A 24,726-nucleotide genomic window follows, 5' to 3' on the forward strand; every position below is an offset into this window, starting at 1 on the left:
GGTCTTCAGTTCTTTTAAACAATTTTTTAATGTATAGTAAGACATTCTCACCTATAGCAGAGCTCATTACCGCGATTTTCTGAGAACCAGATAATTCTATATGACCCTTGGAAGTTACCTACACAGGAGGAGGTAGATATTAACACTTGAAATTCCCTTGTGTATGTAGATAAACATCCAAAATCAAATTCGCCATTTCATATAGAGTACACCTTTCTGTATGAATAAGTTTTAATTTAATTTGTCAAGAAGGAAGGTGGAAATGAAATAAGATGTAAAATATATTTACAGTGCCTTGCAAAAGTATTCGGCCCCCTTGATTTTTTCAACCTTTTCCCACATTTCAGGCTTCAAACATAAAGATAAAAATGTTAATGTTCTGGTGAAGAATCAACAAGTGGGACACAATTGTGAAGGTGAACGAAATTTATTGCTTATTTTAAATTTTTTTAAAATATAAAAAACTGAAAATTGGGGCGTGCAATATTATTCATCCCCTTTACTTTCAGTGCAGCAAACTCACTCCAGAAGTTCATTGAGGATCTCTGAATGATCCAATGTTGTCCTAAATGACTGATTATGATAAATATAATCCCCTGTGTGTAATCAAGTCTCCGTATAAATGCACCTGCTCTGTGATAGTCTCAGTGTTCTGTTTAAAGTTCAGATAGCATCAGGAAGACCAAGGAACACAACAGGCAGGTCAGTGATACTGTTGTGGAGAAGTTTAAAGACAGATTTGCTTACAAAAAGATTTCCAAAACTTTAAACATCCCAAGAAGCACTGTGCAAGCGATTATATTGAAATGGAAGGAGTATCATACCACTGCAAATCTACCACAACCCGGCCGTCCATCCAAACTTTCATCTCAAACAAGGAGAAGACTGATCAGAGATGCAGTCAAGAGGTCCATGATCACTCTGGATGAACTGCAGAGATCTACAGCTGAGGTGGGAGAGTCTGTCCAAAGGACAACAATCAGTCGTACACTGCACAAATCTGGCCTTTATGGAAGAGTGGCAAGAAGAAAGCCATTTCTCAAACATATCCAGAAAAAGTGTTGTTTAAAGTTTGCCACAAGCCACCTGAGAGACACACCAAACATGTGGAAGAAGGTGCTCTGGTCAGATGAAACCAAAATCGAACTATTTGGACACAATGCCAAACGATATGTTTGGCGTAAAAGCAACACAGCTCATCACCCTGAACACACCATCCCCTCTGTCAAACATGGTGGTGGCAGCATCATGGTTTGGGCCTGCTTGTCTTCAGCAGGGACAGGTAAGATTTTTAAAATTGATGGGAAGATGAATGGAGCCAAATTTAGGACCATTCTTGAAGAAAACCTGTTGGAGTCTGCAAAAGACCTGAGATTGGGACGGAGATTTGTCTTCTAACAAGACAATGATCCAAAACATAAAGCAAAATCTACAATGGAATGGTTCACAAATAAACATATCCAGGTGTTAGAATGGCCAAGTCACAATCCAGACCTGAATCCAGCCGAGAATCTGTGTAAAGAGCTGAAAACTGCTGTTCACAAACGCCTCCATCCAACCTCACTCAGCTCCAGCTATTTACAAAGGAAGAATGGGCAAGAATTTCAGTCTCTCGATGTGCAAAAGTGATAGAGACATACCCCAAGTGACTGCAGCTGTAATCGCAGCAATAGGTGGCGCTACAAAGTATTAACTTAAAGGGGACGAATAATATTGCACGCCCCAATTTTCAGTTTATTATTTTTTTAAAAAAAGTTTAAAATAAGGAATAAATTTCGTTCAACTTTACAATTGTGTCCCACTTGTTGATTCTTCATCATAAAATTAAATTTTTATCTTTATGTTTGAAGCCTGAAATGTGGGAAAAGTTTGAAAAAATCAAGGGGGCCAAATACTTTCGCAAGGCACTGTATATTGGAACCTCCCCTTCTAAAGTCATACCATTTTAAAACAGCACCTCTCAACATATTCAAAACTGCTATCAAGCACTTTATTAACCATTCAAGTGCTTTTCAGAAATTAATGCAAAGTGACAAGACAAGAATGAAAAATGTTAAATTTACCACCTAAATTTTGATACATTCTGAACGGAACACTCTAGCTGGCAGACTCTAATGCCGTTAATTTGGTTGTGAAATGCCATGACAAGCATCAGACCTCATAATCATGATCTCAGGGTGCTGATGGGTTAAAGCAGGAGCCACCATACTCTGTTTACCATCTAGATGCTGCAGTCACAGTTGATAGCAGCATATAAAAGGTTAAGCTACAATTGGTGCCAACATAGATCGAGACTGTTAGGCTGGAGTCACACTTGTGAGAGACTCGCGTGAGTCTCACATCACATCACCCGGTGTGGCCACACACTCTCCTGACAAGAGCGGGTCAGCTGCATGTATTTCTATGCAGCTGAGATGCTCCTATCCGGAGAGCTGCAGGCCATGTCGGGTGATGTGATGCAAGACTTGCACGAGTCTCTCACAAGTGTGACTCCGGCCTTACAGCAGGGAGTCAGCTATAGTGTCCAGCCAACAGCTGTTGTGTTTTCACTTATATCTCGGGTCAGTATAAAGACGTATTGGGGGTCATTAGGAAGGTAAGCTAAGTTTCTAAAATACCCTACTCAAAAAAGTTAGTGATATTAGACTTTCAAGTAAAATTTCAGAATGATCCTAAAATGCCCTCTAACCTTTACCGGTAACCTCATTGTGACATTCTCTAAACTAAACTTTTCAATGCACATGTCCAACTGTTCATTGTTTCAGCATTTATTTGCACAACTTGCTTTTCTGTAACAAGGAGCTTAATGTCAAAATTCACAACAGGTGTTTGATCCAGGAATCACCCAATAAATGTCGGGGTTCAATTAGAATGGGTATTTCAACAGTCCTCCTTATTATGCTGTTCACATTTTGATATCATGAGCCCAAGACAGCACCTATCAATTGATCAAACAGAATGTTCTCATGGAAGTGGCCACTGAGATTAGAGTATCACAGAGTGTCATCAGAAAGTTGCAAAAGAGATACAGAGAGACTGAAAGAGTCACAAAAAGGCAGAGAAGTTGAAGTCCTTTGGCCTCATCCCATGCTAATGACTGCTTCATTGTGAACAATACCCTTCGGGAACAGATGATCAATACCACACAACTTCAGGCACATTTAAGGGAGGTAAGGGGCAACCAAATATCACGTAAGACCATTAAAAACTGTTTATATCAGTGTGGTCTGCATGATAGATGACCTGCAAGGGTACCTGACCACACCACCAGGCACAGGCATCATCTACACTAGACAAGGCATCTGTGGGCCTCAGTGTTGATCACTTCTGAAAATCCATAGACACTGAACACAAATGATGGCCGCCAATGATGTTGGAGACGTCAAGGAGAGCGCTATGCATCAGCCACTGTTGTCACCAGACGAGCATCTGGTGGTGGTGTTACAGTGGGGGCAGATGTGTCTAGTCAATACAGACCTGCCCTACACTTTTTTAATGGTACAGTGACAGCCCCTAATATTGGAATAACATAATTAATCCAGTATTTGTGTCTCTGCATGACCAACACACCTAATTTCATCATGACAATGCTCCAGCTCATCAAGTTCACATCATTATGGAATGGCTGCTGGAGACTGGGGCACCTCAAATGGAGAGGCCAGGACTTTCTCAAGACCTGAATCCAATAGAAAACCTATGGAATCCCCTGAGTCACTGTGTAGAGGCTTGTAACTGTACCCAAGAACCTCAATGATCTGAGGGCCACCCCTCAAGAGGAGTGGGATGCCATGCCTCCGCAGACAATAACTCCACTTGTGACCAGCAGGAGACGTCATTGTCAACTGTTATTGATGCTGAAGGCCACATAACAAGTTATTGAGCCATTTACATTTTTTAGTTGGGTAGACATACCCACCACTATTAGCTTTTGTTGCAATAAATTGCTTGAGATGAGGAAATCACCATTGCATGCTTCTACTTAAATGCCCGACTAAAATATCACTGTAACATGAACTTTTTACATAAATTTCACCCAAAAGCCAAATTTCCCTAACTTTTTGTGATTAGTGTATGCTACATCACAGTATCATCAAGATACTTTCCCTTAGTAGAAACAGACGCAAAACAGCCATATTAATCTCCAAAATGAATATTTCCCTCTACTTCCCTATCAGATTCAGTAAGGCCACAAACATTTCTAACATTTCTAAACATAAAGTTGGTATTGTACGTACCAGATAATATAAATCCATTTGTTTAGTATCCTCCCGTAACGCTGAATTTCTTATTATATATTGGACAAGCGCCTCCTGCTCTGAACCACAAGAATTATCCTTCCCTAACGATTTCAGGTTTAAATAGCTTTTGCTTTGAGAATAAAGCGGAGAAACTAATAGACGAGCATCACTTGGGTTCCAAAAATAAAAAACAGTACTTGTTTGGGGTGAATCCATGGTTGTTGAAGCCTGAAAATGTGACAAATATAGGTCAGTGCAAGTGTATATATACGAGGGCTCAGCAGATGAAGACATCAAAGCATCGTTAATTCATACCTTTAACTCAAATTGTTGTGTCCAATTGGTTGTATTTTCCAATATGTAAGACGCACGTCCATTATCATCTGTCACCAAAGTTTCCTTGATTTTTGTATCACATCTTTTACAGGTAAGATACACTTTCTGGCCTGGAACTGGGCTTTGTTTAGCGTCAGTCACCTCTAACTACAACAGATAGGAACAAAACTAAACACAAATGAATAAAGACAAACACTTCTAGTATATGATGAAGGGCATAAAATTATAATACAATTCTTTATGCTCCATTTTATAAGAAACTCTTTGAACTATTAATTGATCAGGTTACTAGTTATAGGTAACGTCACTGATGACTAAGTTTGACTTTTCCTTAAAATGGAATCTGTCAGCAGGTTTTTGCTATGTAAGCTGAACCCCTTCACCTCTGGGCGATTTTCCGTTTTTCGTTTTTTGCTCCCCTTCCAAGAGCCATAACTTTTTTATTTTTCCTTCAATCTTGCCATATGAGGGCTTGTTTTTTCATGGTTTGAGTTGTTCTTTTGAATTAAACCATTAGTTTTACCATAAAGTGTACTGGAAAATGGGAAAAAATTCCAATTGCGGTGAAATTGCAAAAAAGTGCAATTGCATGACTGTTTTTGGGATATTTTATTCATGTGTTCACTATATGGTAAAACTGATATATCGGTGTCATGCCTCAAGTCAGTACGAGTTTGTAGATACCAAACATGTACAGTACAGACCAAAAGTTTGGACACACCTTCTCATCTCTAGAACAACTGTTAAGAGGAGACTTTGTGCAGCAGGCCTTCATGGTAAAATAGCTGCTAGGAAACCACTGCTAAGGACAGGGAAGAAGCAGAAGAGACTTGTTTGGGCTAAAGAACACAAGGAATGGACATTTGACCAGTGGAAATCTGTGCTTTGGTCTGATGAGTCCAAATTTGAGATCTTTGGATCAAACCACCATGTCTTTGTAGAAAAGGTGAACGGATGGACTCTACATGGCTGGTTCCCACCGTGAAGCATGGAGGAAGAGGTGTGATGGTGTGGGGGTGCTTTGCTGCTGAAACTGTTGGGGATTTATTCAAAATTGAAGGCATACTAAACCAGCATGGCTACCACAGCATTTTGCAGCGGCATGCTATTCCATCTGGTTTGCGTTTAGTTACACCATAATTTATTTTTCAACAGGACAATGACCCCAAACACACGTCCAGGCTGTGTAAGGGCTATTTGACTAAGAAGGAGAGTGATGGGGTGCTACGCCAGATGACCTGGTCTCCACAACCACCAGACCTGAACCCAATCAAGATGGTTTGGGGTGAGCTGGACAGCAGAGAGAAGGCAAAAGGGCCATCAAGTGCTAAGCATCTCTGGGAACGCCTTCAAGACTGTTGGAAAACCATTCCCGGTAACTACCTCTTGAAGCTCATCAAGAGAATGCCAAGAGTGTGCAAAGTAGTAATGAAAGCAAAAGGTGGCTACTTTGAAGAACCTAGAATATAAGACATATTATCAGTTGTTTAACACTTTTTTAAGTATTTCCACATGTTTTAAGTCATAGTTTTGATGCCTTCAATGTGAATCTACAATTTTCAGAGTCCTGAAAATAAAGAAAACTCTTTGAATGAGAAGGTGTGTCCAAACTTTTGGTCTGTACTGTATACTTTTATTTTTATCTAAGGGGTTAAAAAAAATTCAGACGTTTGTCCCAAAAAAGTATTGCTCTTTTGGTGCCATTTCTGCGATCCGTAGCGTTCTCATTTTTTGGGATATGAGGCTCAGTGATGGCTTATTTTTTGTGTCTTGAGCTGATGTTTTAATGATACCATTTTTGTGCAAATGCTACTTTTTAATCGTTTTTATTGCATTTTTTTAAATTTTGCGGCAAACAATAGACAAAATTTTGGCGTTTGGAGTTTTTTTTCTCAACACGTCGTGTACCGATCAGATAAATTGATTTCATATTTTGATAGATCGGTCATTTATGAACGCGGTGATACCAAATATGTGTATATTTTTTTATTTATTTTTTTTTTTTTAAATTCTTTATTTTAAAGACCGACTCGAGAACATACAAAATAACAACTGCGCCACAAAGAGCAGAATAACAGATTTCAAATATTTAACATTGACATGTAGCCCACCCTTCCTCTCCCCTGTACATATCCAGTTACTGCAACTGCTCGAGTCATGCCCAGTTTAATCCTTTTATGAACCAACCCAACAAGGGTAGAATACAGAACATACATAGAAAGAGAAAGCAAAGCCCAAAAGAATTTAGAACAGGATAAGAGAAAGAGGAAGAAAGGGAAATGCAGGGGAGGGGAGAATAGGAGAAGATAGGGGACAAAGAAGTGAGAGGAAGGGAAAGCGAGAGAAGAGAGGAGAAAGAGAAGAGAAGAAAAAAAAAAAAAAAAAAAAGGGCGGGGGGGGGAGGGGGGGGGGGGGGAGAGTGCTCCTCCAGAGCCTCACAGCAGCCGTGGAGCAGCGAGTAATCTGGCGTAATCCGCCGAGTAAGTGAACTCCAACCATGGGAACCAGGTCCTACGAAAACCTTCCTGACTGTCATTGAGAGAGGATGTCAGGTCCTCCATGTGCCTTAGGTCGTTAACCCTTGAAACCCACTGTGCCAATGTGGGGGGGGTAGAGGACTTCCAGCCCAGCGGGATGCACGACCTGGCGGCCATTACCAGAAATCTAAGCAAAGAACGCTTGTATCTATGAGCCGGGAGTTCCGAAAGCTGTAAAATAAACAGTTCCGGACCCAGTGTCTCAGCCGTGCCGGTCACCAGTCTAATTACCTCCCTCACTCCTGACCAAAACCGTTGCAAGGAAGGGCAAGACCAAAAGATGTGCACGTAATCACCCTCCCCCGAGCCACACCTCCAGCAAACGGGATCGACTGAGGGGAATATCCTATGAAGTCTGGTCGGGACTCTATACCACCTAGTCAACAGTTTGAAGTTGGCCTCCAACATTCTGGAACTGATCGAAGTTTTATGTGCCATCATTAGGACGTTGTTTCGTTGCGTGTCTGATAGGGCCGTCCCAAGGTCCCTTTCCCACTGCCGCAAATAAACCGGGGTGGGCAAATCTCCCGGGTCTGATAGCAAATTGTATGCCAGGGAAAATGAGTGCCGCAGGGCCCCCTCTCCCAAGCACAATTTTTCGAATCTTGTGAGAGGCCCAGCATACCGGGCGAAGCAGGGAAGGGAGCTCAAGAAATGCCTCAACTGTATGGCCCTCCATCTCCCCAGGGGGTCCGGAGGCAGGAGACCACATATATCCGAAAGAGATAGCCAGTCACCCTCCTCTCCCATCTGGTAAGCTCTGAATCTGCCCCCCTGTACCCAACTCCGAAAAACTGGGTCCGAGAGGCCAGGACGGAAATCCGGATCTCCTATAATTGGTGACATGGGGGAAGGCAACGGCAGGAGGAGGCGCCGAACCTCTCCCCTCGAACAGCATTCCAGAGTAGCGCCAATGGTGGGGTGAGATCTCAGAGAGGCCGGGGAAAAACTCCCGACCCAAGGCATGGCCGGTAAATGCACCTCCGAGAAGCTCTGTTCCAGGGCGACCCATGGTTTCATCCTAGAGTGACGGCACCAGTCCAGAACCCTAACCATATGTGTGGCCCAGTAATATTTTTTCATATCAGGTATTCCCAGCCCTCCCCTACGCTTAGGTCTGCACAATAGGGAACGGGAAAGTCTCGCCGGCTTATTCGCCCAGATAAATTTAGTATATAGTGAGGCCAATTCCTTGAAAAAAGAGCTCGGGATCTTAATTGGCAGGGCCTGGAAGAGGTAAAGTAGTCGTGGTAATATGTTCATCTTCAATATTGCACACCTCCCAAACCATGTGAAAAGACCCCTCGCCCAGTTTGCGCAGTCTGTTCTAATGGACTGCAGGAGAGGAAGATAGTTCAGCTTATATAGTTGGCTGTTATCCGCTGCCAGCTGGACCCCCAGGTACCTCAGAGAGTGATTAGCCCACTTAAACCCGAACGCCGATTGGAGCGAAATAACATGATCTTGGGGGAGAGATACATTCATAGCCTCCGATTTTGACATGTTAATTCTAAAATTAGAAAGAGAGGAGTATGTTTCCAGCTCTCTCAGTAAATTGGGCAGGGAGACCCGAGGATTGGTAATAAAGAAAAGTAAATCGTCCGCGTACGCCGCGATTTTGTAGGTGGAACCCGCAACTGTAGGGCCAGAAATGTCAATGTTACCTCTAATTCGGCTAAGCAGGGGTTCCAGGGTCAGGATAAAGATCAGGGGTGAGAGGGGGCATCCCTGCCTTGTGCCGTTAAGAATGGAAAATCTATCTGAAAGGAGACCGTTCACCCTGACCGCGGCAGAGGGGTTGCTATACAGAGAGCATATCCACCTGAGCATCATCCTCCCCAACCCCACCTCCCGCAGAACCTCCTCCATGAATATCCAATTGACTCTGTCGAACGCTTTTTCTGCGTCGGTCGACAAGAGCATCAGGGGCAACCCTTCCGAATTAGCCCTGTGGATTAAATTCAGCGCCTTAGTGGTGTTGTCCCTCGCTTCCCTTCCCATCATGAACCCAGCCTGGTCAGGGTGGACAATCCCCCCCAGCAATGGAGAGAGTCTCTCTGATAATATTCTGGTGAAGAGCTTCAAGTCTGTGTTGAGGAGGGAGATGGGTCGGTAACTAGAACAAGAGGTAGGGTCTTTACCCTCTTTAGGAATGACTACTATATTAGCGGCCAGAGAGTCTCTCGGCAAGTGGACTTTTTCGGAGAGTGAGATATTGTTAAAGGCCGAGAGAAATGGGGGGAGCAGCATGGAGCCCATCTTTTTGTAGTAAAGCAGGGGGAAGCCATCTGGGCCAGGGGCCTTACCAGTGGGGGAATTTTTAATTGCAGCCCAGTACTCCTCCTCTGAAATGGGTCTTTCCATGGCGTCCGCATCCTCCGGTTTAAGGTGTTTCAAACCGGAGTTTGAAATGTACTTCTGGATACGCTGCCGTAGTTCCGTCCTGGCCCTCTCCGACCGCCCCCCATCTATTGAGTAGAGAGAGGAGTAAAAGTCTTTAAAGGCGGAGGCTATGTCTTTTGGAAGAGTGGCCCACCTGTCGCCAGAAATGTGCACTCTAGGAACATAGCCCCTCGCCCTCTGGATCCGGAGGGCCCTAGCCAGGGTCCTGCCACTTTTATTGCCATATTCATAGAAATGCCGCCTGCACTTAGCTAGCACTCCCTTGGCCTTTTGATATAACAGGGACCTGAGTTCCTCCCTCTTCCTGGCCAGAATGACGCCCACGTTCCCTCCCAGAGACCCCTTGTGCACTGCTTCCAACTCCCTTATGTCTGCTAGGAGAGATGTAACCTCAGCTTCCCGTTCCCTTTTCAGACGGGCCCCATGTTTAATGAATAATGACCTCACAACACATTTGTGAGCTTCCCACACAATGTTGGGGGACATCCCCTCCCCCCCACTACAGTCAAAATATTCCGTCAGGGCCTCCCTTATTTCTTGCATTGTCACCGGCTCATTGAGTAGCGAGGTGTTCAATATCCACTGACCCTGCCTCCCGATGGGACATTCAAGGGACAGAGTGACCGTGATCAGCGCGTGATCAGAGAAAGATATGCACTCAATTGAAGCATCCACCAGAGAGTGTAGGTCCCCATGTTTAATAAAAAAGAGGTCCAACCTAGAATAGCAGTCGTGCGCTGCAGAATAAAATGAAAAGTCTTTGTCTGATGGGTGCAGCAATCGCCAAGTGTCTATCAGTTGGTGGTCATGTAGTCCCCGTCTCATCCGCCGCAGCGTCATGTGTGGCATACCGGACACCCCTTTTGAACTGTCTCTCAATGGTTCCAACACTACATTAAAGTCACCCCCGAGAACCAGAGTGCCCTCCGAGAATTCCTCTATCTTCTCAAGGTACCGCAACAAGGTGGGACATTGGCCCGCATTAGGCAAGTATACTGCCACGAATGTGAATAACTGAGTAGCTATGCGTCCCTTGAGCATCATAAGCCTACCCAGGTCGTCTGTCTGAGAGTCTAACAATTCCCAAGGGAGCGTACTGGACATGAGGATGCTCGTTCCCCTAGATCTAGGATCAGGGGAGGGTGAGTGGTGCACAATGGGGTACCTTCTGTCCGAGAGTCTGTAAGGTTTAGCTTCACAGTAATGTGTCTCTTGTAGGAAGGCTACCTGGATTCGGTTTTTCCAAAGAAGGTTCAGCAGGATAGACCGTTTCTCCGGGCTATGAAGGCCCTTGACATTCAGTGAGCCCACCCGCAGTTCGGCCTGCCTCTGTTTCGCCATTCTCTGTCGCGAGACCCTAGAGGAGCAAACCAAAAAAGAAGAGGGGAAGGGGGAAGGAGAGAAGAAAAAAAAAAAAAGAAAAAAGAAGAGGGAAAGCTGGTAAAAAGAGAGGAGGGGTAGAAAAAGTAGGAAGTAGCTGAGACCCTTTAGCAGGGGGAAGAGAGAAAGGCAAAAAGTTCAGAGAAGAGAACAAGAAAGTGGAAAAGCAGCAGGACTGCCGCTCGCAGAACCAGGGACCAGCCCAGGGACTACTAAGGAAAAGATAGGGACAAGAACTGACATGCGACCAGAGCGCATACCCGCGCCCCTCTTATTAGCACTAAATGACCCCTCTCCCCGACGGAGAGGAAGGGTCAGCCGGTTAACCACCCACACACCCCACCACCCAGGATGAACTCGGTAAAGAAAAACATCCCCCCCCCACCCCCGAACCTAAACTAGACATTGCCATAGAAATAGAATTTTCAAAAACTTTAGACAATAAACTATGTCCAGAGAAAACTAGCCCAAGGCCAGGACTCCTGCTTAGGAGTCGTAGAGACGAAAGAGAGCCTCCCAGCTCCCCGTTCTTTGACTCCGTCTCCCGTCGAAAGCACCTCCGTCTCACATCTTGGACCACTCCTTCCTCCCAGCAGCATCCGGTACATGCCAAGTCCCTCAAGCGACACCGCTTTGAGCATAGCGGTTGCCTCCCTTCCTCCTCCGCAACCCCGGGGGTGCCTGGGGTTCCCACTCCAACCAGTCCGGAATTGAGCAGTCTGGTATTCCCAGGAAGGCAAAAAGATTAGGAAGCTCTGAGTGCCTCCTCAGCAAAAACACGGTGTCCCCCTTGCATACTATCAAATGGAAGGGATGGCCCCATCTATATGAGGCGTTTGCTTCTTTGATGCCAAGCAGGAGAGGATGAAGCAGGCGTCTCATATATAGTGTGCGGCTGGAGACATCAGGAAATAACTTCACCATGGCCCCATCCATCTCCACCGGTCCATATGACCAAGCTCCCTGTAGGATCCTTTCTCTGTCTCCATAATAGTGCAAACGACATAGAACATCTCTAGAGGAGGGGACTGATCTAGGGCCCGACCTTGCGACTCTGTGAATTCTGTCAAAGAGGTAGGTAGCCTCCAAGGGGCGATCAGTGACCCGGTTGAAGATGTTTAAGACTTTAGTACGCAGGAGTTCCTGGGGCCAGTCCTCCGGTATACCCTTTAGCCTGATATTATTTCTTCTGCCCCTGTTCTCTTGATCATCCTAGAGCAGGGCAAGGTCTCTGATGCGGGCATTGGATGACTCACAGTCTCTCTCAATCCTCTCCATTCTGCTCTCCAGGGACTCCTGAGCCTGCTCTGTGGCCTCAATTCTGTCCTCCAGTACCACCATTTCCTCCCTCAAGGCAGACAGCGCCATCTGCTGGGAGGATTCAATTCTAGCTACAACGTCCTCCAAATCTTTCTTGCTGGGGAGGGCCAAAATAAGCTCTCTCAGGGCTTGTATGTCCCCCTGTGGGGGGCCAGCATGCATGTTGTTTAGTGTAGCCTGAGGTTCCGTGTGCCCCGTGAGCGGGGGGGTCCCCTGTGTGCAGAGCATGGCTGGTATCCCCGGGTCTGGTGATCCCCTCAGGGCCCCCTCACTATCCACAGCAGCGTGCTGCGAGGCAGGCTGAGCAGCCTCCCCCCTCCTCCAGTCCTCTGTACCTGGGCCCGCTCCGTCCAGTGCCACCGCCGCCTCTGTCCTCCGATTCTCTGCACCGCTGATCCCCTGCACTGCTGCACAGGCTGTGGGAGAACGCCGAGCGGCTCCTGGGGAATCCCCCGCTGGAGGACGCCACGCGCCCGCCGGCGCCATCTTGCTCCGGACCGCCTGCGGAGGTTCAGAACCCGGCGCCGTCAGGAACCTTGTGAGGCTCCCCTGGGGTCTCTGACTCGTCACCGGGGAGGCAGAAGCGGGCGCTACCCCCGGTTTCTTCTTGGGGGCCATCCTGGGTAAGTGGGGGCTGCAGAGTATAATAGAATTAGGCTGTGGGCGCAGGAGCTCTGGGATCCAGCGTCCTCACGCTTCCATGTCAGGACACGCCCCCCATTTTTTTATTTTTTTAACTGTTTTATTTTCAATGGGACGAATGTGGAGTGATTTGAAAATTTAGGTTTTTTTTATTTTTTCATATTTTGAAAAACTTTTACTTTTTTCATTTATTTTACTAGTCCCCCTAGGGGACTTCATGGGTCAGCAGTTTGATTCCTTGTGCATTTCTGTTGATCAGAGCTGCACAGCTATGATCAGCAGAAATGCAGCATTCCTGTGACAGCTGCCACTCTGTTGTTTTTACAGGAAGTATGTCATGGTAGCATCAGGGGTCATCACATGACTCCGAGCATGACTCACATTTTGACAGCGCAATCTAATTAGCAAGCACCCAGTAATCTAAGTGATACACCATTGGAATCAAAATCTCCTTGCCTACATCATGCTGTTCTCGGATGAAGTAGCAAAAACCTGCTGACAGATTCCCTATGATAATACATTTCGGCAGGTGATACTTGCTAGGGATGAGCGGACTTGTAGAAGTTCGGGTTCACTGGGTTCTGCTGTAATTTAGTTAAACATTCAGTTCAGGACCCGAACTTGACGCCGGACCTCAAACCAGAGACCAGAACTTCTGTGCTGTAAAATGGTCTATCTCCTTGGCTACTTTGCAGCCTTTCAACAAACTGTGTTAGGATCCAAACTTGTCAAAATAATTTCTGTGGAAAAAGAAGCGCAATAGGGTCTTACCCCGGTATATAAGGGGTCTTAAGATAAGTAATCCTACTCACCAGATCAGGTTGTGAAAGTCACAACTCCTATGCAAGCATGTAACTCCAGGTCACGGCAGCAGTCCCCGGTTGGCAGATAACGGAAAACATAATCATAAAATTGTCAAAAATATTCCTTTGTGAGAATATATTCATAGTTTCAAGATAATTGGTAAATCTGAATAAAAATAATATTGAACGAAAAATAAAAGATGTATATATCTTTTATTTTTCGTTCAATATTATTTTTATTCAGATTTACCAATTATCTTGAAACTATGAATATATTCTCACAAAGGAATATTTTTGACAATTTTATGATTTACATTGTCTTGTTGTTTTTTAAATGTATGGATTCCCGCCGATTTTTTTCAAAAGGGGTGGATCAGGACTCCACCTCTAAGGTATATATTGCTGTATAGGTTGCCTTACAGCAGATTTGATGTTCTTTGCCAGCTTGTCCTGATGAAGAGAGCTAAGACTCTTGAAACGCGTTGACTTGACCTGTGCGTGAAATAAAGAAGCATTGATCTGAAATTTCAGGAGTTGTCGGTCATTGGCGCGGTGTGAAACCCCTCTCTACTGTTTTCCGTTAGGATCCAAACTTGGACACTGATTTTTTTTTAAAAGTTTGGGTTTTTCTTCAATCCCTGGATATCTGGTGTCCGGTACGAACCATGAACTTTACCATTCCGGTTCGTTCATGCCTAATATTTACCGTATGCTGACAAATACATCTACAAATCAGGTTTTGCACATTTTTTTTGTGTTTTTTTAGTTTATCTAAATTGGAATTACGGATTTCTTGTTACTTAGGACAATTGTTTGGCATTTTACTACTTACTGTTACAGAGTAGGGCATGCCAGGCTTGTAATTAGTCTTCGGATCCAAAAATGATACACTGTTACTGACAACGATGCTGGTTTCACTTGTTGTAGAAAGTGAAATTCCTTTAGGAGGATGTTCATTCAAAAACAAATAAAAAACAAGAAAACACAAAAATTAGTGGTTGTACTTAAAGGAGGAGCAGATGAATCACATTTCTTATTCCCGTTGCTGCTAACTACCTGCCAGTTCTGCCGAGTGCCAATCTCTGCCAATTCAGAGTTGACACCACTCCTGCTGGTGAATTTTCATTTGACCTCCCATCAACAGAGCAGCTTCTTCTCTTTTCCTCTGCTCTGTTCATGGGGCATCACTGTCGACACAATGCAGATTGATAGCCGGCTCCCCGCAGTTAGGCAGTGAGGAGCCGGGTGTCAATCAGCATTATGTCAGTAGTGACTCCCTATCCACAGAGAGAGAAAAAGAGAAGAAGCTGCTCTGTCGACATGAAGTCAATGTAAACCAAAGAATCACTGGCAGGTGTGGTCCATGACTGCTCTGACCCATAGAGATCAGAGGCGGTTATCAGCTACCTGCCTATTTGTTCTTAGCCCCTTAAGGCCGCTTTAAACGCTGTGATCTCGCTAGTGAGATCGCTAGCGTGCGTACCCGCCCCCATAGTTTGTTTGTCACGGGCAAATCGCTGCCCGTGACGCACAAAATCGCGCGGATCCGTCACACTACTTACCTGCTTAGCGACGTCGCTGTGACCGGCGAACAGCCTCCTTTCTAAGGGGGCGGTTCATTCAGCTTCACAGCGACGTCACTAACCAGCTGCCCAATAGAAGCGGAGGGGCGGAGATGAGCGGGACGTAACATCCCGCCCACCTCCTTCCTTCCTCATTGCCGGCAGCCGCAGGTAAGGTGAGGTTCCCCGTTCCTGCGGTGTCACACATAGCGATGTGTGCTGCCGCAGGAACGACGAACAACATCGTACCTGCAGCAGCAACGATAATTGGGAATAGGGGGGCATATCACCGATTAGCGATTTTGAACGTTTTTGCGACAATTCAAAATCGCTCATAGGTGTCTCACGCAACAACATCGCTAACGCGGCCGGATGTGCGTCACAAATTCCGTGACCCCAATGACATCGCTTTAGCAATGTCGTAGCGTGTAAAGCAGCCTTTAAAGCACCACTCCAGCTGAGATTTTTTGCACCGATGGAGTGGTGCTTTACATCTACACCCCATGCTCCTTGTTATATGCTCATCTCCAGCACCTTTATATGTTATTGTCAGTGCTCCGGTCCCGCTTCGCCTTCTTCTACGCGTAACGTCTGACTGGCTGGAAGTCAGAAGTTATATCACAAGCTCCCAATGCAAATCGATGTGAGCCAGAACAAGACCCGAACACGGCTTGCATTGATTTGTGACCTCTAGCGTGCCCTATGAAACACTGGCGTTGCCAGTAGGTCACAAATCTTCTGACACCGACTGGAGCGATGCTGGAAAAAGGCGATGCCGCCGGAAGGTCAGTATCAGACAGGGGGCAGAGAACTTACATTTAAAGCACCACACTAACGGTGTAATAAAAAAAATGCTGGAGTGGTGCTTTAAGAAAATTAGTACAGTATAATCCCTTTAATCACTTCATTTTCTTATTTTTTTATTTCAGTTATTTATAAAAGCAGGTTTATTATTTTGCAACGCCTTGGTAATTTTATAACGTAGGAGTTTAGGTTGTATAATAATACACTTCCTCTTTGTTAGAGAGGATCGGTTCTGTGGAGGTTCAGTTCGCCGGCAGCAAATGAGCCAAGCCTCCACTGATTTTACCTTTACCTAAACCCCGGAGCAAGTAACTGATTGGTAGTTCGGGTCTCCGCTCACATACAGCCAGCCAAAAGCAGATCACTTCCGGGGAAGGATGGGCAGGCTTTCTCAAAAACGTTTTGGGTTGCACACTACATGTGATCACGCTGATGTTACCCCCAGTGTGTGTGGCACCCCAGTGGTCATGGGAGCCACAGTGGCATTGTTCTCTTCACCTAGAGGACAGTGCTATGCCTGGAAGCAGTGGGGAAGATCTCAAAGTGTAGTACCATTGCACACAGCACTAGAGATGAGCGAACCGGTCCCGGTTCGGCTCGAGGTCAGTTCGCCGAACGGAGGTCCCGTTCGAGTTCGGCTCGTCGACGAACCGAACTCGAACTGCATAGGAAACAATGGCAGGCAATCACAAACACATAAAAACACCTAGAAAACACCCTCAAAGGTGTCCAAAAGGTCACAAACAACTCACAACACAACACAAACACATGGGAAAGTGACAAGGACATATACTTATGCAAAAACAAAAGAGCTGGACAAGGAAAAAGAGGAGGAGACACAGATATAGGCATGGCACGCCCTTCTAAAGTCATGTAAAACACCGCAAGGTGACTCCAAGCGGAGTCTCCCTTTTTTCCAAAAATTGGGCCCCACACACACCCACCCATTCAGTTGCAGCACTTGTTCCCTAGTTGTACACTTCACAGCTAGATTTGCATCAAGCACATTCAAAAATACGCCATACTTAACCGTCCCCAGGATGACTCCGGGGTAGGTAGCAAAGTCTTTCCTGATCCCAGCTCTGTTCATCTTGGCTTCTTTTAAAAACAATGTAAGCAAGGGTTACTCCAAGCGGAGTCTCCCTTTTTTCCAAAAATTGTGCCCCACACACACCCACCCCTTCAGTGGCAGCAGTTGTGCCCTAGTTGTACACTTCACAGCTAGATTTGCATCAAGCACATTCAAAAATACGCCATAATTAACCGTCCCCAGGATGACTCCGGGGTAGGTAGCAAAGTCTTTCCTGATCCCAGCTTTGTTCATCTTGGCTTCTTTTAAAAACAATGTAAGCAAGGGTTACTCCAAGCGGAGTCTCCCTTTTTTCAAAAAATTGGGCCACACAGACACCCACCCCATCAGTGGCAGCACTTGGGCCCTAGTTGCAAACAGGATGTTTTGATTTGCATCAAGCACATTCAAAAATACGCCATAATTAACCGTCCCCAGGATGACACCGGGGTAGGTAGCAAAGTCTTTCCTGATCCCAGCTCTGTTCATCTTGGCTTCTTTTAAAAACACAGCAAGCAAGGGTTGCTCCAAGCGGAGTCTCCCTTTTTTCCAAAAATTGTGCCCCACACACACCCACCCCTTCAGTGGCAGCACTTGTGCCCTAGTTGTGCACTTCACAGCTAGATTTGCATCAAGCACATTCAAAAATACGGCCTAATTAACCGTCCCCAGGATGACACCGGGGTAGGTAGCAAAGTCTTTCCTGATCCCAGCTCTGTTCATCTTGGCTTCTTTTAAAAACACAGCAAGCAAGGGTTACTCCAAGCGGAGTCTTCCTTTTTTCCAAAAATTGTGCCCCACACACACCCACCCCTTCAGTGGCAGCACTTGTGCCCTAGTTGTACACTTCACAGCTAGATTTGCATCAAGCACATTCCAAATCCACAAGCATTTACTCTCCCCAGGATGACACAGGGGTTGTAAATTCCTTCTGGATCCATGACTTGTTCATTTTGATGAACGTCAGTCTGTCCACATTGTCACTGGACAGACGCGTGCGCTTATCTGTCAGCACACACCCAGCAGCACTGAAGACACGTTCAGAGACAACGCTGGCAGCTGGACACGACAAAATCTCCAAGGCGTAACTGGATAGCTCTGGCCATTTTTCTAGATTTGAAGCCCAAAATGAGCAAGGCTCCATTTGCAAAGTCATGGCATCGATGTTCATTTGTAGATACTCCTGTATCATCCTCTCCAGGCGTTGACTATGTGTCAGACTTGTTGTCTCTGGTGGCCTTGCAAAGGAGGGTCTAAAAAAATTATGAAAAGATTCCATAAAATTGCTGTTACCAGCACCAGATACGGTCCTACTGGTACGTGTAGACTGTTGAAGATGACGAGACCGTCCCATGTTTGTCAAGTTACAACTGGGAGATTCCCTCCCTGCACCTGCACGGTTGTTTGGTGGAAAAGCGGATCTAAGATCGAGTAACAGCTTCTGCTGATACTCCTGCATACGTGCGTCCCTTTCTATGGCTGGAATTATGTCACAAAATTTGGACTTGTACCGGGGATCTAATAGTGTGGCAAGCCAGTAGTCATCATCACTTCTAATTTTGACAATACGAGGGTCATGTTGGAGGTAGTGCAACAAGAAGGCACTCATGTTTCTTGCGCAGCCATGCGGACCAAGTCCACGCTGTGTTTGTGGCATAGAGGTGCTAACCGTTCTTTCTTCCTCTGACATCTCCCCCCAACCTCTTACAACTGAAATTTGACCAAGGTCTCCCTCATCTGCTGAGTCTTCCATGTCCATGGACAGTTCGTCCTCCATTTCTTCATGTCCTCCTGCACCTTCCTCAACATCTCGCCTGCTACCATGCGCCCTTGTTGATCCCTGTCCCCCATGCTCCCATGCCTGGCGCCTTGGTGATGATGAACGTCTGGACCTTGGTGATGTTGTTGTGTCTTGCGCATATGAATCCTCCTGTAGTTCATCCCCTTCCTGTTGTCCCACCCCCTGACTCCGAATAGTGTTTAGCGTGTGCTCCAGCATGTAAATGACTGGAATTGTCATGCTGATAATGGGATTGTCAGTGCTAAACATATTCGTCGCCATGTCGAAACTGTGCAGAAGGGTGCATAGGTCCTTGATCTGAGACCACTCCATCAGGGTGATCTGCCCCACCTCTGCATCTCGTTGGCCCAGGCTATACGTCATGACGTATTGCACCAGGGCACGGCGGTGCTGCCACAGTCGCTGTAACATGTGGAGAGTTGAATTCCAGCGTGTCGCCACATCGCATTTCAGGCGATGAACCGGCAGGCCGGCGCTTGAACGGCGGAAGTGAGCAGACAGTTTTCGTGCCCTGTTCAGAAGGCCATCTAGGCCGGGATACTGTGTTAAAAATTGCTGCACGACAAGGTTCAACACGTGAGCCATACAAGGTACGTGTGTCACCTTGCCCAGGTGAAGGGCCGCACCCAGGTTTGCAGCATTGTCGCACACGGCCTTACCAGGCTGCAGGTTGAGTGGAGACAACCATTTATTAAACTCGGACTGCAGAGCTGACCACAACTCCTCAGCTGTGTGACTCTTATTCCCAAGACATGTCAAGCTAAAGACCGCCTGGTGCCGTTGCGCTCTGCTGCCAGCATAGTAATGAGGGGTGCGTGATTCCTTCTACGCAGTGAGAACGCTGGTGGCCTGACCAGGCAGGCTTGGGGCGGAGGTGGAGGACCCAGAGGAGGTGGAGGATGCAGAAGCAGTGGCGGAACTTGGACAGACAGAGGATTGACACACAAGTCGTGGGGACGGCAAGACTTGTGCAGCAGACCCTTCACCATCTATCACCATAGTTACCCAGTGCCCAGTCAGCGACATGTAACGTCCCTGTCCATGCTTACTGGTCCAAGTATCGGTGGTGAAATGCACCCGTTGACACACAGAGTTTCTCAAGGAAGCGGTGATGTTGTGTGCGACATGCTGGTGTAGCGCGGGCACACTTTTCTTAGAGAAGTAGTGGCGACTAGGCATCTGGTACTGGGGCACAGCGACAGACATAAGGTCTCTAAAATCCTGTGTGTCCACTAGGCGGAAAGGCAGCATTTCTGTAGCCAACAGCTTACAGAGGGATAGAGTCAACCTCTTAGCTTTGTCATGGGTCGCAGGAAATGGCCTTTTATTTGTCCACATCTGAGGGACAGAGATCTGGCTGCTGTGTGTAGACGGTGTTGAGTAGAGTGTCCCTGGAAAAATGCAGGTTTGTGAGGAAAGTGCAGGCGGAGACATGATGTTGCCTTCATCCAAAGTTGGTGCTATCGATGTCTGAGAGAGCTGTACACACTCACTTGTTTCCCCTTCCAAAACAACTGACGACCTACCAAGCAAACTGCCTGTTGCGGTTACAGTGGTGGAAGTTGTGGGTGGAAAAACAGGTGTGACAGCTGTCCCCACAGTCCTAGAAGATGACGAGCACGCGGATGCACTGGAAGGGGCAGGTGGTGGATGGTTCGCTCCGCTAGGCCGCATTGCAGCACGGTGAGCTTCCCACCGGGCCATATGATATTTATTCATGTGACGATTCATGGAAGAAGTTGTCAAACTGCTGAGGTTTTGACCTCTACTAAGAGAACCATGACAAATTTTACAGATCACATAATTTGGGCGATCTTTTTCTATGTCAAAAAAGGACCAGGCTAGGCAAGGCTTAGAGGCCATGCGACCTGTTGATCCACCCCGAATAATGCTCAGAGGCAGAGTGGTGGCTGAGGATGCAGTTGTAGACGTGCTACCAGTACTCCGACTCTGTCCAGGAAGGCGCAAGGTAACTTCGTCATCAGTTGCATCCTCCTCCACCACCTCTGTTGACCTCCTCGAGTGCCTGACTGTGGGTTGACAGTAGGTGGGATCTAGAACTTCATCATCAATTGTTGTGTTTGCACTCCCCTCCCCCTCAGACCGAGCCTCTTCTTGCCCTGACCGAATATTTAAGTTGTCATCCCAATCGGGTATCTGAGTCTCATCTTCATCAGTATGTTCCTCATTGTCTATAACCACAGGTGTTACAGTTTGTGACAAAGGGTCAACATTATGCTCCGAAACTTGGTCCTCACGGCCTGAATCAGAGTCACAAAGGTTCTGGGCATCACTGCAGACCATTTCCTGTTCTGTACTCACTGTAGCTTGGGAGCAGACCTCTGATTCCCAGGCTATAGTGTGACTGAACAGCTCTGCAGACTCAGCCATCTCAGTTCCACCATACTGTGCAGGGCTGATGGAGGCTTCAGAGCTGGGAGAAATCAAGTTTGATTGGGATGACAACTCAGAGGACTGGTGTTTTTTGGATGCGGTACTAGAAGTGGCTGAGAGGGCACTTGTTGGACCACTTGAGATCCATTCAAGCATTTTCCTTTTTTGCCCATCATCTACCTTTGTTCCTGTTGTTCGTGTCCGTAAAAAAGGGAGCACATCGGATTGTCCACGGTAAGTAGTAGACATCTTACTTTTGCTGGTAGATGGTCTATCTTCAGCAGATGATAATGGAGCTTTGCCACCTTCCCCACGGACAAAACCTTTTTTGCCTTTTCCACCACGCCTCTTCCCCTTTCCACCAGCATCTGTCATTTTGCCACTCATGTTGATTGCGACAAGATTGTGGACTGACAATGTGGTAGTAAAAATTGAGAGGTGGTGTAGATTGCAGTGGTGGTCTAGCTTTATTAACAGCAGAATAATAAAGAATAAATATCCCTGACAATGCAACTACGGCCCTTAAACTGGCAGCAAAAATTGCTAGTATAATGGCTTAGTTATAATGAGTTGGAGTGTGCAATGCAGGCAGACGTGCTGCAAATATCTTTGCACTAGTGTGACTAGACAAATGTCCAATAGCCACGTTTAGGATGCCACTAGGTACACTGAGTGTTTGCTAGTATAATGGCTTAGTTATAATGAGTTGGAGTGTGCAATGCAGGCAGACGTGCTGCAAATGTCTTTGCACTAGTGTGACTAGACAAATGTCCAATAGCCACGTTTAGGATGCCACTAGGTACACTGAGTGTTTGCTAGTATAATGGCTTAGTTATAATGAGTTGGAGTGTGCAATGCAGGTAGAGGTGCTGCAAATGTCTTTGCACTAGTGTGACTATAGCAAAGTCCAATAGCCACGTTTAGGATGCCACTAGGTACACTGAGTGTTTGCTAGTATAATGGCTTAGTTATAATGAGTTGGAGTGTGCAATGCAGGCAGACGTGCTGCAAATGTCTTTGCACTAGTGTGACTAGACAAATGTCCAATAGCCACGTTTAGGATGCCACTAGGTACACTGAGTGTTTGCTAGTATAATGGCTTAGTTAGAATGAGTTGGAGTGTGCAATGCAGGCAGACGTGCTGCAAATGTCTTTGCACTAGTGTGACTAGACAAATGTCCAATAGCCACGTTTAGGATGCCACTAGGTACACTGAGTGTTTGCTAGTATAATGGCTTAGTTATAATGAGTTGGAGTGTGCAATGCAGGCAGACGTGCTGCAAATGTCTTTGCACTAGTGTGACTAGACAAATGTCCAATAGCCACGTTTAGGATGCCACTAGGTACACTGAGTGTTTGCTAGTATAATGGCTTAGTTATAATGAGTTGGAGTGTGCAATGCAGGCAGACGTGCTGCAAATGTCTTTGCACTAGTGTGACTAGACAAATGTCCAATAGCCACGTTTAGGATGCCACTAGGTACACTGAGTGTGTGCTAGTATAATGGCTTAGTTATAATGAGTTGGAGTGTGCAATGCAGGTAGAGGTGCTGCAAATGTCTTTGCACTAGTGTGACTATAGCAAAGTCCAATAGCCACGTTTAGGATGCCACTAGGTACACTGAGTGTTTGCTAGTATAATGGCTTAGTTATAATGAGTTGGAGTGTGCAATGCAGGCAGACGTGCTGCAAATGTCTTTGCACTAGTGTGACTAGACAAATGTCCAATAGCCACGTTTAGGATGCCACTAGGTACACTGAGTGTTTGCTAGCATAATGGCTTAGTTATAATGAGTTGGAGTGTGCAGAGGACAGGAGGGTACAGTGCCAGGATTGTGGGGCTCTGGGTAGAGGAATGGAAGCCTGCCTTTCTATTCCCTCCTAATAGGGAAATGCAGGGAGGAAATCCCTTACCTTGGCTACACAGACGCTGTCGCTGTTTTCAGGACCTGTCACCTATGGCTCTGACCCTGCCGGTTTGAGCCCTTAAAAGGACTGCTAGAAAGTCCTCTCCCTAAGCTGTCCAGCGCTGTGTATGGAGCGCATACAGCTGTATCAGCGATAGGACAAAGGACGGAGCTGTGACAGTGATGTCTGACACCAAAGACGCAGAAGAGATAATGGCGTCCTGGAGGAAAATGTCCGGTTTTATAATGCAGGGACATGTGACATGGACATCCTATCACACATGCCGTTGCTTCTCTGGCTAAAGGTTCACTTAGCTGTGTGTGTGTCTGGGATTGGCTGACATGCTGGCCCGCCCCACTACACGCGCGCGCTTAGGGAAGGAAGACAAGGAAAAAAAAAAAAATGGCGATCGCCATTATAGAAACAGCAGTGATCTGAAGGCGCTGTTCACGCACACTATACACTGAAATGTCATAATAGTGTGATTCACAGAGTGACTTACACTATTACAGCGGAAACCAAGCTAGGAATTAGCTGTTTTTTTGCTTCTAGAACCGTTCTCGAACGTTTCTAGAACTATCGAGCTTTTGCAAAAAGCTCGAGTTCTAGTTCGATCTAGAACAGGCCCCAAAATCACTCGAACCTAGAACTGGAGAACCTCGAACCGCGAACCGCGCTCAACTCTACACAGCACTTCCTGACTCAGACCAGAAGGGGGAGCTCAAGTCTTGGTTGGGACGAGCCTCCCCTGTGCATTCTGGGATGGGAATGGGTTAGTCAGAAAAACAGAAAGTGAAACCTCAGAACCTTGGAGGAGAGGAAAGGGATCGCTGTTAGAAAGCTGTCAGCCAGCTTTCCAGGACCGAGCGCATTGCACAGGACATGGAGTCCTAAATTACTGGGTACTAAAGGCTCAGTAGTAAAACCCGGAGGGCAAGAGATTACATCTTTTCTGCCCCCCCAACAATGCCCTAAGGCGAAGTAGCAAAATAGAGCCCGGGGCCGCAGAGGAACGCGTGGGTCCCATACCCGGCTCGCGCTGCCCGTCAGAGAGGGACATAGCACTAAACAACCAAGAACCAGGGTCCCCAAGGACATTCAAGCCACAGGGATCTGTCATCCAAAGCGCATAAAGGAAGGCCTCCAACGTACCTGACAGAGAGACATTCCTCCCTGCTACCAGGCTGAACGGACCACAGTAACCTCGGGACTACAACCTGTTAACAGTAAAGGTAAAAGGAAACTACAGATCTGTGTCATCTGGTTACTGTCTGACAGGACTGTCAGTCCTGCACTCCAGCGCACCACTACTACCTCAATCATCTCCCCGGAGCCCGCTCCACCTGTGGAGAGCAAAACCATCTTTGCTGCTACTACCATCTGCCCCGAAGGACAGCGACAGCAGCAGCAGCCAATTCCCTGGCCGCATACCGCAGGTGGCGTCACGACAATAATTCCCAACCTCCACCTCCTATTCCCCTTCTATTGGTGTACACCTAAGGGCACAAAACCGTGCAGGCCACCCCAACA

At 46.4% G+C, this 24,726-nt stretch overlaps 1 protein-coding gene across 1 annotated transcript in view; it reads right to left on the reverse strand.

Moving 5' to 3' along the window:
* The window catches only part of LOC142312617 (alpha-2-macroglobulin-like protein 1), an 88,354-nt gene that overhangs the window by 53,225 nt on the left and 10,403 nt on the right, over nt 1–24,726 (reverse strand). The window contains exons 7-10 of the mRNA XM_075351611.1: nt 14,492–14,598; nt 4,554–4,721; nt 4,236–4,466; nt 52–118 (exon numbers count right to left, since the gene is read on the reverse strand). Coding sequence (XP_075207726.1) covers nt 52–118; nt 4,236–4,466; nt 4,554–4,721; nt 14,492–14,598 — 573 coding nt within the window. The remainder of the gene's footprint in view (nt 1–51; nt 119–4,235; nt 4,467–4,553; nt 4,722–14,491; nt 14,599–24,726) is intronic.

Source organism: Anomaloglossus baeobatrachus, chromosome 5 (genome assembly GCF_048569485.1).
Source record: "Anomaloglossus baeobatrachus isolate aAnoBae1 chromosome 5, aAnoBae1.hap1, whole genome shotgun sequence".
NCBI classification, from domain to species: domain Eukaryota; kingdom Metazoa; phylum Chordata; class Amphibia; order Anura; family Aromobatidae; genus Anomaloglossus; species Anomaloglossus baeobatrachus.